The 15,267-nt window shown below is 45.4% G+C and overlaps 1 protein-coding gene across 1 annotated transcript; it reads right to left on the bottom strand.

The window, feature by feature from the left end:
* Positions 1 to 2,422: 2,422 nt before the first annotated feature.
* Positions 2,423 to 5,812, bottom strand: LOC140399666 (probable G-protein coupled receptor 139). The gene is made up of 2 exons (XM_072489210.1): positions 5,764 to 5,812; positions 2,423 to 3,339 (listed from the first exon to the last, which is right to left on the bottom strand). Exons 1-2 carry the CDS (start codon positions 5,810 to 5,812, stop codon positions 2,423 to 2,425), a joined length of 966 nt encoding a protein of 321 aa, XP_072345311.1.
* Positions 5,813 to 15,267: the final 9,455 nt, after the last annotated feature.

Genomic DNA, 15,267 nt, shown 5'->3' with positions numbered 1-15,267 from the left:
ACTTAAACCCACAACTCTACACTATCCCATAACCCAGTAACGCCATCTAATCTATTTGGACACTAACGGCATTTTAGCATGGTCAATCCACATCTTTGGAATGTGGATGGAAACCGGAGCACCCGGAAGAAACATACGCAGACACGGGGAGCACATGCAGACTCCGCACAGACAGTGAACGAAGCCGGGAATCGAACCTGGGACCCTGGTGCCATGAAGCCCCAGTGCTAACCGCTGTGCTACCGTACCGCCCCTCCACTGTGCTACATGTCGTCTCATGAGGCATGATATGAAGGCGGGTGCCGAACATATTGCTCGCCACGGTTCCAGAAATCAGACAGTTCAGTTCAGATGTACGGCTGGAGAAGCTGGAGTGTTTTCCTTTCAGAGAAATCACGGAGATTTGAACAAAAAAAAGTATTGAAAGCCATGAGAAGGCTGTATAGAAAAGGTAAGGGGAAAATGTTCCTCTTTGTGGAAGGTCGATAGAGATAACATAACCTGGCAGCAAATTTGAAAAGAAGGAAGCGTTACATCCGCGAAACCTGTTTTTCACACAGTGAAATAACCGTTCCCAATGCAAGAAAGTGAGTGATGAAGCACGGAAGAGCATCGCTTGAGAATGGTCCACATGAAGATTGATATCAACCATTTTAAAGGGCGTTTGACAGGCATTTATTGAGAGAGAATGAGCAGAAGGCGGGACATTATCAGCAAGTGAATGACTCATTCAGAGAGCTACCGCAGATACGATGGCTAGACCTGCCTCAAGTTGCGTACGAGCACTGCACGTCCATTACTTCTCTTTCCAGGGACACTGTACTCTCACCATCTGAATGTTTCCCATGCATTGCCGCTATAATTGGCAAGGCAGAACTAGAGTTCCACAACTATAATTGTATGTCGTTTTCTCAGCGCCCAAGTCCTTCCTCAAACCACCAACAAGTGGCATGACATCATGCCGCTGGGATGTTGTGAATCTACGGATTTTGAACACCCGAGCACATTATGGTTGGTCAATAAATTTTAACTGTCCTCAGCGAACAGCTGAATCGCTTGTGAATCTGTGCGGGGAAAAGGCGTCGATGCTGTTGACAGAATGTTCTACTGTTCCCCAGAGCTTGAAGAGTCATTTTTAGTATTAAGGCATTCTTGGATTGTCGGAGATCTCGGTTTAGATAAAAGAACAATCATTGCAAAACGCCCTGGTTGCCTCGATAACATCAGACAATTGAAATGTGTTGGATAAGGTATCAGTCCGAGCTGGGCCTGATGCTGAGACAACAGAGAGGGTTGGCTTGTCTCATTGACTGCGGCCACTAAATATCAACACGTGGGTTTTTCTGGTTGCTTAACGCGTTGTCTTTGATAAAGTGAAGCTGCCAGAACAGAATAATATAGGATCATGTAAATATAAGAATTAAGAGCAGTGTTGCACATTGAGTCCCGAGAACCAACTCCGCTAATCAGAAATGTAATGGCTGATTGAGTTTAACTCCCACCTACCTGGGAGTTTCACCCCTTTGTTGATTTTGAAGCTATGTACCTCTTACTTTAAAATCTCCAAAGACCCAGTGTCTGCTGAGGGAGAGAGTTCCAATGAATCACTACCCTCTGAGAGAAAAATGAAACTTCCCCATCACTGTCTAAAATGTTATGTAGTTCTATATTCTGCTACAAGCAATAATATGCTCTCCACATCTATCCCATCAAGACGCCTTGGAATATTTACGTTTCCGATCAAATAACGTCTCAGTTTCTTAACTCTGTCCACACTTACCTAAACAGAACATGCTAATCTTTCGTACTACTCTCGTAAACTTTCGCTAAACTCACATTCAACCAGATCTATCTCAACATCTACGCTCCGAAATTTCTTTCTATTTGTAGGATATGCTTTATTGCAATTCTTCCAGTAAAATTGTCCATAAATAGGACACTTGCTAGATTTTTCTCCACTCACTTAACCGTCCTCACTCCCGTTCTACTCTCTTCACAACTAATTTCCGAGCGAACATTGTAACGTCACCACATTTCGGAACTAGACCTTCAGTCCCATTGATCCCGATCATCTGATTGGATGGAATGGCTGTCATTCACCAGACAAAGTTCACGGATCGGCTGAAGTGGTTGTCAGGCAACGGGTAGGACGAGCTTGTTGGTGACTGCAGCTTGCAGTCATATCGCAAGATTAATGACTGACTGAGATGTTTGTAGGTTGAAATTTGAAGCTCCTTGCATGGAAATGGCATTGGTCAGTCAGGAGGCAAAGCTCTACGACTGGCGAATGTAACTGACCATTTCCGCGTGAATCCGGGGAGTCGATAAAGCGGCTCTCTGACCAAATGTTAATTTCTCCAATTGGATTCACTGCTGTCGGTCACCGCACTTTAACTGTTATTGGTTGATACTGCTGATTCAGTTAACTGTTTGATACAGCTGTCAGTTTATTCACCAACTGAACAGTTGATATTACCGTGGATTTCAGTGCCTGCTTGAGCTGCTCTCTGAACTTAGACTGAGTCAACACATAAATAAATGTATTTGTGCAGCAACTTAAATTCCGCAGCATCCATCCGACATAATGAACAACAACTTCGAACTCCGTGGAATTAACTATTCCTCTAATCTTAGAATAAAGAAAATGTCCAACATTTACCAACCACAAAAGTATGAAGCTGCCTGATATTGCGAGGAGTAAAATAATAGACTTCCTTCTACTCTCCATTTCCGGGTCACTGCTATTCTGTTCGTTACTCTTGCCCCTCAGACCTTGACGGATTCGGCTTGTCACTAAAATATATCGGACCGTCAGAGCGTTGAGCAGCAGAACTAAAGCGAATGGGAGCAACGGTGTTAGAACCTTTTCAAACCAGCTAAATCCCAGCCATGTGGGATCAGTTAAAGTGTTTACCTTTGTATTACAGAGCCACGGGACATTGTTTATTATTACATAAGGTTCAAATGTGAAGTACCAGGGGATGTTTTTTAAATAGAGAAGGATGCCCGTTGTCGTTAGAACCACAACCGCAGTTTTGCCTGTGCAATATTTTGTTCTCAGTTTCTGGCAGCAGATAGCCACAAATCTATCAAAGGAGAAAGTGACAGTGAACCAGACAGAGCAGTCTCTGGCTGCACACACCAGCACACTCTGAGCACTGCACACAACGGTGAGATGCAAAAAACACAATAGGAAATAATAATAATTGATCTGATTCAGTATGACGTCAGCGATAATGAGCAGAAGATCCGCCGTTGCCATGGCCACCAGATAGCGTGTTGTGCAGGACGAGAGACCACACTTTCCCCGGCACAGGACGATAATTCCCAATAAATTAACTGTAAGAGAAAGAAGGGATATATTTAGAAGAATTAAAATCACATATTCTCATTGACTGAAACGGGCTGCAAGGAGAGGATTTCAGGATCAAAATGGGGAGGTGGAGGGGAGTGTGTGTCGTCAAGGGTCTAAGTGGAAGTGTTAAAGTTTCAAATTACACGATGGGAACTGTCAAACTCAACCCCATATTGAATGATGATTTAGAGAGAAGACTGAGAAATGGAGGTATATTGTTCTGCAGGCAGTCGGAGGGAAATACTTTGTATCTCCTAAAAAACACGTGTTGGTGAAGAAGACGAAAATAATTATATTATTGTATCGAACCATCATGGCTGTATGAAAGGGAAATCATGTTTGAAAAACCTGTTGGAAATTTTTGCGGATGTTATTTTACATACACACTTAGTCACACAGAAAATAGAAACAGGGATTAGTCCATTCGGCCCTTCGAGTCTGCTCCGCAATTCATTATAATTGTGGCTGATCAAGTTCAATACTCTGACCCCGCCTTCCCCCTATCACTTGATCCTTTAGCATCCATTGCTATATATAATCACTTCTTGATATCAGTCAGCGTTTTCGCCTAAACTACGTTCTGTGGTTCTAAATTCCACAGAGTCACCACCCAATGTATGAAGAAATGTATCCTCACCTCAGTCCTAAAAACCCCTATCTTTAAACCATGATCCCTCGTTCTGACCTCCCCCACTATCTGGAACACTGTTTCTGAGTCTACTCTGTCTAACCCAGTTTACATTTTACACCTTTCTATGAGATAACCTCTCACTCTTCTAAACTCCAATTAATATACTCCTAACCGACGCAATCGCTCTCCCGCCATCCCTTACCTCATTTTGGTAAATCCTCGCGACACTCCCTCCAAAGCAAGAATATCCTTCCTCAGACAAGGATAGCAAAACTACAGACAGTTTTCCGGGTGTGGCCTCCTTGGGTCCCTGAATAACTGCAGTAAAACATCTACATTTCTCCACTCAAATAGCCCAGATAAAAGCAGAAATTGAGGAAGTGGCGCTTTTGGATTTAAAAACAACTTTTAAATAATGTCTCACACCTGCTGTTGGGAAATAGCTTCAGAACACACGAATAGGGCATAATATGCTGGAATTTATTGAGAAGTGGTTAACAGGCATATCCAGAGTCATGAACGGAGTCACAGCCATTTCTTCCTTCAGCATATCCTTCAGCCACAGCTCCTCACAAGCTACATAGATAAGTTGATGTGGGAATTGAATGTGGGAACGTCAGTTTTGGTAACGGCACAGTATTGGTAGGTGAGGAGGTTTCAATGAGGCTTGACGCTAATTGGACCAGGCGAAAAAAACTTTTATGAACAGGTCTTTCATAAGTTGAATTGTGGATTGGTGAGGACGCAACTGAAGATATCTGTACAGTTAGGCTTCCTTACCTCAAGACGCCTCTATTTAACACTGATGGGAATGCACCGCGGATTCACTGGCGAGGATGGCCGCTTTGTATTACAGCAGGTTTTGAGGAAACTGAGAGTGTATTAGATGCGTCTAAGAATGAGTGTATTATCTCATCGAGCCTTCAAAATTCCTTCACGGCTTCGCGAAGTAGATGTTAATGAGGTGCCTCATCGGACAGTTAAGATAAGGCAAAATGTGAAAAGCATCAGAATAAAGTTTTAGGAGATTTCTAACATGGATCAGGAGAACTTCGTCTCACAAAGGTGTTGGATTGTTAGAGCTTTCTACTGATAAGCTTGCGCAAGATCAATGCCTGAGCATGTTCCATTCAGAAACCGATAGATTTATGTTTATTCATGAGAGAAATATTCATGCAGAGAACTGGTCATGCTGGTCAAAATTGTGTAAGAGTTAAATGATCAAGAACGAAAGGTTTGAAAGGTGGACTAATTTCGACTACGCCTGTTCGTAATTCCGATGATCCTAAATAACTCCACCCGGACCCGAACCAAAGCCCTACCAGGTACAGATTACCACCCTGCCACCCGCCACATCTAGGATCAGACACCCCAGAGGAAATAACACACATTGCCAGGGTCAACCTTTCGGTCATGTGATCACAGACTTTCAAAATTCAAACTGGAACTCCGGCTTGGAAGACAGATCTTGCAGACTGATTACCTCCAGGAGTACCTCCCTATTCCGTATTGGGTCATATTCACGATCAAGCATCGCGTGGTTGGGTTCCCACAGCATCGCCCCATCCCCTCCCCCAGGATTAGAACACAGCCTCAGAATTACATCACCACTCCGAATCAATGCTCGATCGAGGTCTGACCGCCATTATGACATGATTGGCCTGAGGATTGTTCCCCCTTCCCACACATCCAAGGTCAGAATCCCCTGGCCGTTAGTTGCACATCAAAATACCGCTCCTCCACCCACAGATTCCGGCTCCCTTCAGCATTAACTCACCAGAACCAAATAGCTTCAGTTTACGAGCTCCTTCACGGTTAGCATCCATATTGCATTAGTGTCCATTTGCATCACCGCACTTTGATCCCCATAAGGATCCGTCACAAATTCCCATGTAAAAACCTCCGTCGCTAGGTTCAGTGCCCTCCCCGGCATCATACGTATCAGCAGATTTCAACTTGAACCTTCGAGCATGTATCCCCGAGGACTGTCCGTCTCTTCCCTGCTGTTGAAAAAGGAGAAGGACCCGGCGGAGTGTGTTACGCATCGGTGCAGATCCCTATTAAAGGTGGATACCAGGTTATTGGCGATGTTGCTGGCGGCAAGGTTGGAGCAGTGCCTGCAGAAGGTGATATGAGAGGACCAGACGGGGTTCGTGAAGGGGAGGCGGCTGTTCTGGAATGTTAGAAGGTTGTGAAACGTCATCATGACGCCGACTGATGGGAAGGACATGGAGGTGGAGGTGGCGCTAAATGCGGAGAAGGCTTTTGATCGGGAAGCGTGGGGATACTTGATGGCGTTCCTGGAAAGATTAGTTATTGGTCCCATATTTACGGCGTGGCTGCGGATGCTCTCTAGTGCGCCGAAGGCGTGTGTTCGGGATACGTTGCTCTGCACTGAGGCACTAGGCAGGAGTGTCCCATGTACCCCACACCCTTGCTCTTTGCAGTAGCGATAGCGCCATTGTCCAAGGGTTTCGGGCGTTCGTGGTTGTAGAAGGAGATAGTGGGAGGGAAGTTGGAACACTGATATCCATGTATATGAACGATGTACTGCGCTACGCTTCAGAGCCGAGTACGTCGGTGGGGAATGTAATGGGGCTGCGTCAAAGATCCGGGCCGTTTCTGGTGGTATAAATAGAGCCGAGGTAAGAGTGAGTATTTTATGATGTGCCATTTCGTAGGGCAGCACACCACTTCAGGTTATTGGGGTAGCAGGTTCCGCGGGATTGGGGTGGGCTCCGAAGGTATAATTGTACTAGTTTGGTCGGGAGGGTGAATGCCCATTTGGGAAGGTGTGACAACTTCCCTCTGCTGTCAGAAGGCCGGGCGCAGGTACTTAAAATCAAGGTGTTACCGCAACGCCTGTTCCTATTTCAGTGCATTTCGGTCATCTCGTTTATTTGCGGGCGGATGGGGGTAGCCAGTCCTTTAGAGAGGGCGACAGGCTGGCAGCTGGCTCTCCCAAATATAGTATATTATTACTGTGCGGCGAATGCGGAGAAGGTGCGGGGTTGGCTCTTCGTGGTGCGGAGTGGGGGGGGGGGGGGTCCCGGTGGGTTAAAATGAAGGCATCCATTCAAACTCCAATGGGTAAAGACTCAGAGTCCTCAACACTCATTATCTGACAAAGCCTTCATTCGCGGTTTTATTCTTGTGAACCTCTCTGGACACTCATGAAATCCATCTCATTCTTCGTTAGATATGGGGTCCAAAAGTGCTGACAATATTATAATTATCCTGAGCAGAGCCACAGTACTGCATTCCTGCTCTTCTGTTCCATCCCGCTTGAACTGAATGCTAACTTTGCGTCTGCCTTCCTGATTGCCAACTGAACCTGTACGTTAATGTTAAGTGAATCCTGAACTGGGACTCCAAAGTCCCTTTATGCTTTTGATTTCCGATGTCATTTGCCGCCTCAAAGAATTCTAAGAGCGTTATCAGGCATGAGCTCTCCTTGACGAAACTGTGCTGAGTGATTTCTGTTTTACCATTCCTTTCCAAATCCTCCGCAATTTCATCCTTAATAATAAACCCTAAAATCTTACCAAAGACACATTCGGGCGAACTGCTCCATAATTTCCGTGTTCTGGCTCCCTTCCTTTTTTAAACAGATGGGTTCCATTCGCCTTTTTTTTCAATCCTCTGCGACCCTCCCTGTCTCCAGTGATTTCATAGATTATCATAGAATTTACAGTGCAGAAGGAGGCCATTCGGCCCATCGAGTCTGCACCAGCTCTTGGAAAGAGCACACTACCCAAGGTCAACACCGCCACCCTATCCTCAGAACCCAGTAACCCTACCCAACACTAAGGGCAATTTTGGACACTAAGGGCAATTTTTATCATGGCCAATCCACCTAACCTGCACATCTTTGGACTGTGGGAGGAAACCGGAGCACCCGGACGAAACCCACGCACACACGGGGAGGATGTGCAGACTCCGCACAGGCAGTGACCCAAGCTGGAATCGAACCTGGGACCCTGGAGCTGTGAAGCAATTGTGCTATCCACAAGGCTACCGTGCTGCCCCACGAGCCTCTGAGAGGTCACCCAAATACCTCCACATCCTCCTCAGATGTCTCCGTCGGAAACCTGGGATCTGGTCCATTTGCTCGGTGTGATTTATCCACATGAAGACTTTCAGCGTCGTCAATATCTTCTGCCCCTGAACTCGCCTCTGCCTCCTGACTGTGGTGACGTTCTGGTATGTCACTGGTGTCTTGCAGTGCGAATCTTCATACAAAGCACCTATTCAGGTTTTGTTCTCCATTACTACTTCTCCATCTCATTTTCGATTCTTACGTCTCTCTTACGTCTTATGCATCGAACAAAACTTTCGCAATCTTCATTCAGATTAATATCTACGTTGTGCTCATATTTAATCGTTTCACCTCCTCCCCATTATATTTTTTATTGTTGTCCTCTGCTTGATTTTAAAGGCTTTACAATCCTCTGTAATCTGCCACTCAAAAGCTCCTCAGCACTTTTTATGTATTTAGAATTTGACTTTCATGCTGTACCTGACTTCTCCCATCAGCCATGGTTGCATCCGCCATCCCTGGGCATATTTCTTAGTCCTATTTGGGCTGAATTTCTGTTTTGAATAACCCCGGAAACCTCTTGCATTGCTGTTAGACCGTCTCCCCTGCTACGCCCCCCTTCCAATCAAATCTGGCCTTCTCCTCCCGCATGTATTTGCAGTTAGCTGTACTCAGTTGTGATAGCATTGCATTTTCTTTCAGTTTATCCCTCTCAAACTGCAGGGTGAAATCTATTATATTATGGTAACTACCGCCTCAGAGTGCCTTCACGTTAAGTTGCCTAGTTACGCCTGTCTCGTTCCACATCACAGAATGTCCTGTTCCCTGGTGGGCGCGTCCACAAGCTGCTACAAATAATCATCTCGTGGACATTTCGCGCGAATTCATTTTCCTGGGACCCGCGATCATCCTGATTTCCCCAGTCTATCTGCATATTGATGTGCACCATAATTATGGCAGTACTGCCTTCCCGACTTGCCTTTTCTGCCTCTTTATTTTTTTTCTCCACATCTTGCTTACCGGTAGGGTACCTATACATAACTCCCATTGGAGTATTTTGTCTGTAGCGATTCCTCAACTGTACCTGCACAGACAGTCCGCCTTCTGACCCTACATCGCATCATGAACGATTAAATGTAATTCGCTAAAAATCCAACACCGCCCATTCTCCAATTATCTGTCCTTTCGATATGCCACGTATCCATGGGTTTTAGATCCCAGTGCTGATCACGTTGCAGCCATATCTATGTGAGGTCCAGAACATCGGCACCGCCAATTTCACTGGACGCTACACACCCACTTCCTTGTTTCATATACTGCGCGCATCCTTCCGCTCTGTGTTGACCACAGTCCCCTTATCATAGTTGTCCCCTTATCTGTTGTGACTGACTTTAGATTCCTGTTGCTTTCTATACTCGCTGTTCTAGTTCTTATTTTGGAAAAATTACTAACTTCTCCTGAGCCGTTCCCCTCCCCTCCCCCTGAGGAGCTTCCAGTGCTCATCATTAATCTGCCCTCATTACTTCGCCTTTAACTTTGTTTTTCATATTTTCCGTACAATTGCACTCTCCCACGCATGATTTAGCTTAAATCCGTGTCTGCGGCCCTAGTGATGCGATTCGCAAAGACTCTGGTGCCAGCATGATTCAGTTGAAGTTTGTCCTGTCGGAAAAGCTCCTTCCTTCACCAGCAAAGGGGCCAATCTCCCATGAACACATTTCTCCCACACCAATCTTTGAGTCACCCATTTACCTCTTAGAGTTGACAACAGCATTCTTTCAGTAGGGTCGCATTTACCAGCGACATTTAATTGTTTGAATAACTATCTACCGTATCAAACGTACAATATATGCCAGGCATTTTGATGCAATAAGCATTGGTTGCGAACTACAATTTCAAATATTGACTTATAATGTTAGAGCAAATGGAGTAGGAAATTCCTGGGAATGGGTAGCAAGCTGGTTACAAAAGTGAAAGCGAGTAGAGATAAATGGATTTATTCAGATTGGTGAAAGCTGCTGTGTTGCGTTGCACAAACATCAACTCAGTGGTCAATGCTCGTCATCAGTTTTACAGGGAATGGACTTGGAAGAGGAAAGACTGTGTTCGAAATTGGAAGGACACCAAGGAAACACGCAACAAAACACCTAACATTGTGTTACCAATTAATAGAAATCTACATTGCACCTTTTGCTGTTAACTTAAAATCATTAAAGCGAAGCGTCAGGTACGAGGTTATCTTTCGATCTGGTCCTTCTGTTGAATAAGAAACAGAGAAATATCGAACATTTCCAACTTATTCAAACGTCCTGAAACATCGTCGGCAAAAGCAATACTTTTCCACTCTATTGCTTTTGCAAAACGCAAAGACATTCAACCGAACGGAATAAAATCCCCAAATATATTATTATTAATGATGACATTAAACACGACTAAAACTGCAACCGATATCAATTCTTCTAGATAGTGTCCATACTAAGGACGAAGGACAGGCATGGACGCCCAATGGAATATGGTTACTGTGGTCATGAGTCAATTCTCTCCAGTTAACCATATGCAGCACAATTCAACACGGACAGACATTCCCGGTAACATACAGTCGCTGGGTTCAGCTACTCCAGTTTGTTTAGTGACATTCACATCTTAAAATTCTGCACTGACAGATACTCCCAGTAATATGTCCTTACTCGCTGTTAGGTATAGAACTTTGTTTAGTGAGTTATACCCGATACGAGGGGTCAGGAGTTCCAGTATATTAGATGATTCAGATTGAGGGAGATTTTAGCAAGTCTCCCAATAATAACTGCCTTGTATAAATTTACCTTCACTCCGTTCTGATATGACATTGCACGATATCCCACGAAGTGCAACAACTTGATAATCCAGAGAGCCAATGCTACAGAACCAGGTTCATTATAAATTGAGGAAGTGTAAAATAAAGCCCTTCATAAAACAAGAAATATAATCTAAGCAAAGGCTGTCACTGTTGCAGTGTCTGTGTAATGAATATCCAATAAATCAGCGTATGATACTATCAGTAACAGAGGAAAAGCAGAAAGAAGCTCAGATAGATGTTTACATAATTTCAATCGCCGCTTACCAGGAACACCAATTATGGCAAGAATCACATAGAATATTTTAGCGATCATATGATACGTTTCCAGCATTTTCTGTGCACGGCGATCAGTCCCGTGGAGCTCCGATCAATCTCCCTGAATTGAACCCTGAGGTGATACAATCTCAGAAACCTTTATTTGTATCTCGTAGGATCATCCCCAGAGTATTTACGATGAGATATTGTTGAGGTGGTTTGTTTCTCAGTTGAACAGATTGTGACACCGATTTGAAATACAGACAATGAATATTTTTGAGATCTATTAACATATTTAAAAAATGGTCAATTCTAATCACAATGATTAGAAAAATAAATGACAAGCTGTAATCTCCAACAAATGGAGTTGCCCACTGGAGCTGAGCAGTCGCGCCTGCAGAGTTCCTGTTGGTTTTGCCTCGTCCTTCTCAAGAACTTTACCATTACAAATTAAATTACAAATGTTACTCTGGGATATTCTACTGCACTCAGAAATACAGCTGCGGTTTCTCGATTGTACAATAAGGAAAGTGATTAAATCTGTCCTTGGATTGCCACCTTATCCTTGTGGAGAGGTGTATTTGATCCGTTGTTCGCAAGAGCAATGCCACCTGGAGTGTTAAACTCCTGGCTGGGTTATGATGACGTTACGGTCGCGGCAGAGGAACCAGACAAAGCGGAACAGAAAAGAACACCTTAACGGAAGATCAAGCGTAGAACAGTCGCATGTCATCAATGGCTGCGATGGCGGATGAAGGCTGGAGCAGCAGGGCCAGCCCCAGTGATGGATGTTCCTTTGCCAATGGAAGTGTACCCACCCGCTCTGCCTGCTGATGTGCAAACCAACGTTAGAAGTTGGACCACGCCAGGCGCCTACCCGTGGGAAACCGGCACAACCCCCACACTGACGAGCCCTGGTGCCATCTCTGAGAGGTAACCGGGACAGGACTGCCATATCTGAAAGACACTAGCTTCGGACCAGAACGTAGGAGTTGCAGCTTTATTCTGTCGTCTCGATCTTGGAATCGGAGCAGAAGAGTGTTTGGGGCTGTTATCGTGCCGACTGAGCAACCCACTTCAGCATACACTCTGCGGCCGACGCAAGGGGAAAGGGCTAGAAATTATACGCTTACCAGAAACACCAATTATGGCAAGAATCACATAGAATATGCCCTAAAATTATACAGTTCCGTCCCTAACATGGCTGAAAAACAGACTTCAGCAGTTGCATTTACCTGAGGTCAGAACATCTAAGTTCAACTGAATTTCGGTACCTGGAATGTTCACCCCCACCGGGATAATGAGCAATGGGCCGGAACGGAAAACTGGTTTGCGTGAACCCAGGCACTTCAACATTGACGTCGCTGCTCTGCACCAATCCGATGTGCAGACGAAGGGTAGCCGAGGAAAGATGGTGGTGGTTACACATTCCTCTGGCGAGGAAAAGCCAAGGATCAGTCTAGGACACATAGAATGGTATTAGCATCAAGAACGGAATAATCAACTGACTCTCAGGGCTCCCAATCGGCATTAATGAGCGCCTCATAATCGTCTGTCCCAAACATTCCAAGAAGCAGCAGACAAGAATCATGAGATCATGTGCCCTAATCCTCGATACCAATGATGACCGAAAAGGCGGCTTCTACTCCACTATGGACAAGAGATTGCCCAACATTACCAAGGAAAAGAAGACCATATTCCTTCGGCATTTCAACGCCAGGGCTTGATAGGATTCCGATATCTGGAAAGGAACAGTGGGAAAAGAAGCGGTTGAGAATTGCAACTTCAACGTGGTTCGCCTGCTCTCCAAATACACAGGACATCAGCTTGTCATCACTAGCGCTTTCTTCCGCCAAAATCACAAGTGTAACACTTCCTGGAGACATCCATGATGGGAACATGGGGAAATGATCGTCTTTGTCATCGTCCGGTCCTGAGATCGAAAGGATGTCCTCACGATCAAGCGATGACAAGTGCAACTGACAGCAGGCAAAACCACGGGTCCATCCAGTACCCTCTGTCCATCAAATTCTACCAGAAGCATCTGAGGGTGAAGAAACAGCTGGGAAACAAGAGAAAAGTTGAGTACTTTCAAGAACAAAGCATGCACGCAAACTTCCACCAGCGTCTTCTCCAAAATCTCCACAGGTTTCTTACTGGGGGGGGGGGGGGGGGCTGCAACTCCTCAGTGACAAGCATGACAACCAGGGCTTGTTCAGTGCAACAAGACAATACATTGAGCCAATACCCAAGGATTTAAACGGAGGACTTCGCCACCAAATATGATTTTTGACTCCCACCAAGAGTGGACGCAGTCAAAGCCGCCATTTCCTTCATGAATAGAACAGCCACAGGAGTGGGCGGGATCCCAAAGAGCATTTACATGCTTGGAGGGCGTGAGATCACCCAGAATGTCCATCAGCTGTTGCTGAAAATCTGGGACGGAGAGGAAATTCCTGCCCATTTCCGGGAACCCATCACCGTCAGCATCTTCAAGAAAGGAGACAAAGCGGAATCTCCAATCAGTGGGAAGTTCATCGTCTGAATGATCGATAGCTGCCTTCTCAAAGTCTCTGAAGATTCTGTCCAGAAAGTCAGGGCTGCTTCCAACCAAACTATTGAAGAGAGGACCCGAGTTTCACTGCTCGGCCGCTTCAAGATACACTCCAGGATTCTTTATCGATGCCAGGAGGAGAGATGATGGGAAATGAGGAGAGAGAGAATTGGAGAGGGGAGAGAGAGACAATGTGAAAGGAGCAGAGAGAGAATGGGTAAGGGGGAGAGGGAGAATGGGAAAGGTGAAGACGGAGAACAGGAAAGAGGAGAGAGACAAAGGAGCAGGGAGACAATGGGAAAGGAGGCGACAGAGAGAATGTAAAGGGGGAGAGAGAAATGGTAAGGGGAGAGAGAGAGATAGCGAGAGAGAGAGATGCAGAGTGTGTGTGTGAGAGAGAGATACAGAGAGAGATAGAGTGAGAGAGATGGGAGAGAGAGACAATTCCACTATCAGAAACTGTGAACTCAATTTTAAAAGCGTAACCATTGTTCGGATCTCCCGATGCAAAAACTGCCTGCAGAATTCCCCAAATTAACAACTGTGGGGTCACTTAAAAATCAGTCCATTGACTGTAAAATGATGTTGATGGCCGGGAATTGATGCCTATTTACTTAAAGCGGATATAATGCTGGAATAGAGCCTGTGTTTTACACCGAGACTTCAATATCAGGGTGAAATGAAGTTCATCGGGGGCCATTTGAATTCAGATTGCTGGGATTATGATTGTTCCCTTTCCCATCTCCGGGAATGCCAGAAAGAGGGAGAGGACAAAAAGAGTGCGTTTGGGAGAATGGAAAGAGAAGAGAAAGGAAGGGAGAGAAACATAGAGAGACGGTGGAGAAAGAGAGAGATAGTGAAAAAGAGATGGGGAGACAGAAAGGCAAGGGGCTGGGGAAAGCGGGGAAGATAAAGCCAAGCAGAACAGGTGTGGGCAAAGGGTCTGGGGGTGGGGGCCAAGAGTGCAGTCACTGCCCAGATACAAATTTTTAGAATGTGCGAGTTGGACCATATAACAATCCTGAGACAGTCGATTTGAAGCTGTCTCCCGAGGGAATGACCGCTCCCCAGAGCGAAAGAGACAGATCTGAGGGGGTGAGGGAGAATTTGAAATGAAAAAAAACACCAGTGTGATTTGTCATTGTACGAATTTGGAAGATGGAGGAGGGGGAGTTGAGCGGGATTTGTGTGTGCTGGAGTGGGTTTGGGGAGTTTGTTAAGACATACACAAGATCTAGGCTGCTCTCCCGTGGCCATATCGCTCATGAGGTTGTTTCTGGGATCCTGCTGTGCACTGCAACATGTAAACATGACCGGATCGACATTCATAACGTTGCCAAGGTCCTGAAAATGAATTTCTAAATGCGAGACTCTGTAAAGGATTGTTTATAATTCCAGAACATCTCCTGCGCTGAAGACTGGGTGATTAACAGGACTGGTCAGTGGTATTGGTGATGGGAAGGAGTAGCCTATAGGGTGAGGGGGAGGGGGGGGGGGGGTGGTAATTCAGCCGCATTGATTTCTCTAAAGTCTTCAAGCTTTCCCCCAGCACCCACACCCCAAAGTGAGTTTTAAAGAGCGACTTTCATTCAATTTA

This window comes from Scyliorhinus torazame, chromosome 23 (genome assembly GCF_047496885.1).
Source record: "Scyliorhinus torazame isolate Kashiwa2021f chromosome 23, sScyTor2.1, whole genome shotgun sequence".
In the NCBI taxonomy this organism is placed as follows: Eukaryota; Metazoa; Chordata; class Chondrichthyes; order Carcharhiniformes; family Scyliorhinidae; genus Scyliorhinus; species Scyliorhinus torazame.
Note: the sequence above shows the minus strand (reverse complement) of the source record. Positions and strands in the feature narration are given on the sequence as shown.

Bases quoted from the DNA above. Each gene is read 5' to 3' on its own strand.
- LOC140399666 (XM_072489210.1), bottom strand. From the start codon at position 5,812: ATGGATGCTAACCGTGAAGGAGCTCGTAAACTGAAGCTATTTGGTTCT. The intron at 3,340-5,763 runs GTGAGTTAATGC...TTTCTCTTACAG, and splicing joins ACTGAAGCTATTTGGTTCTG to TTAATTTATTGGGAATTATC.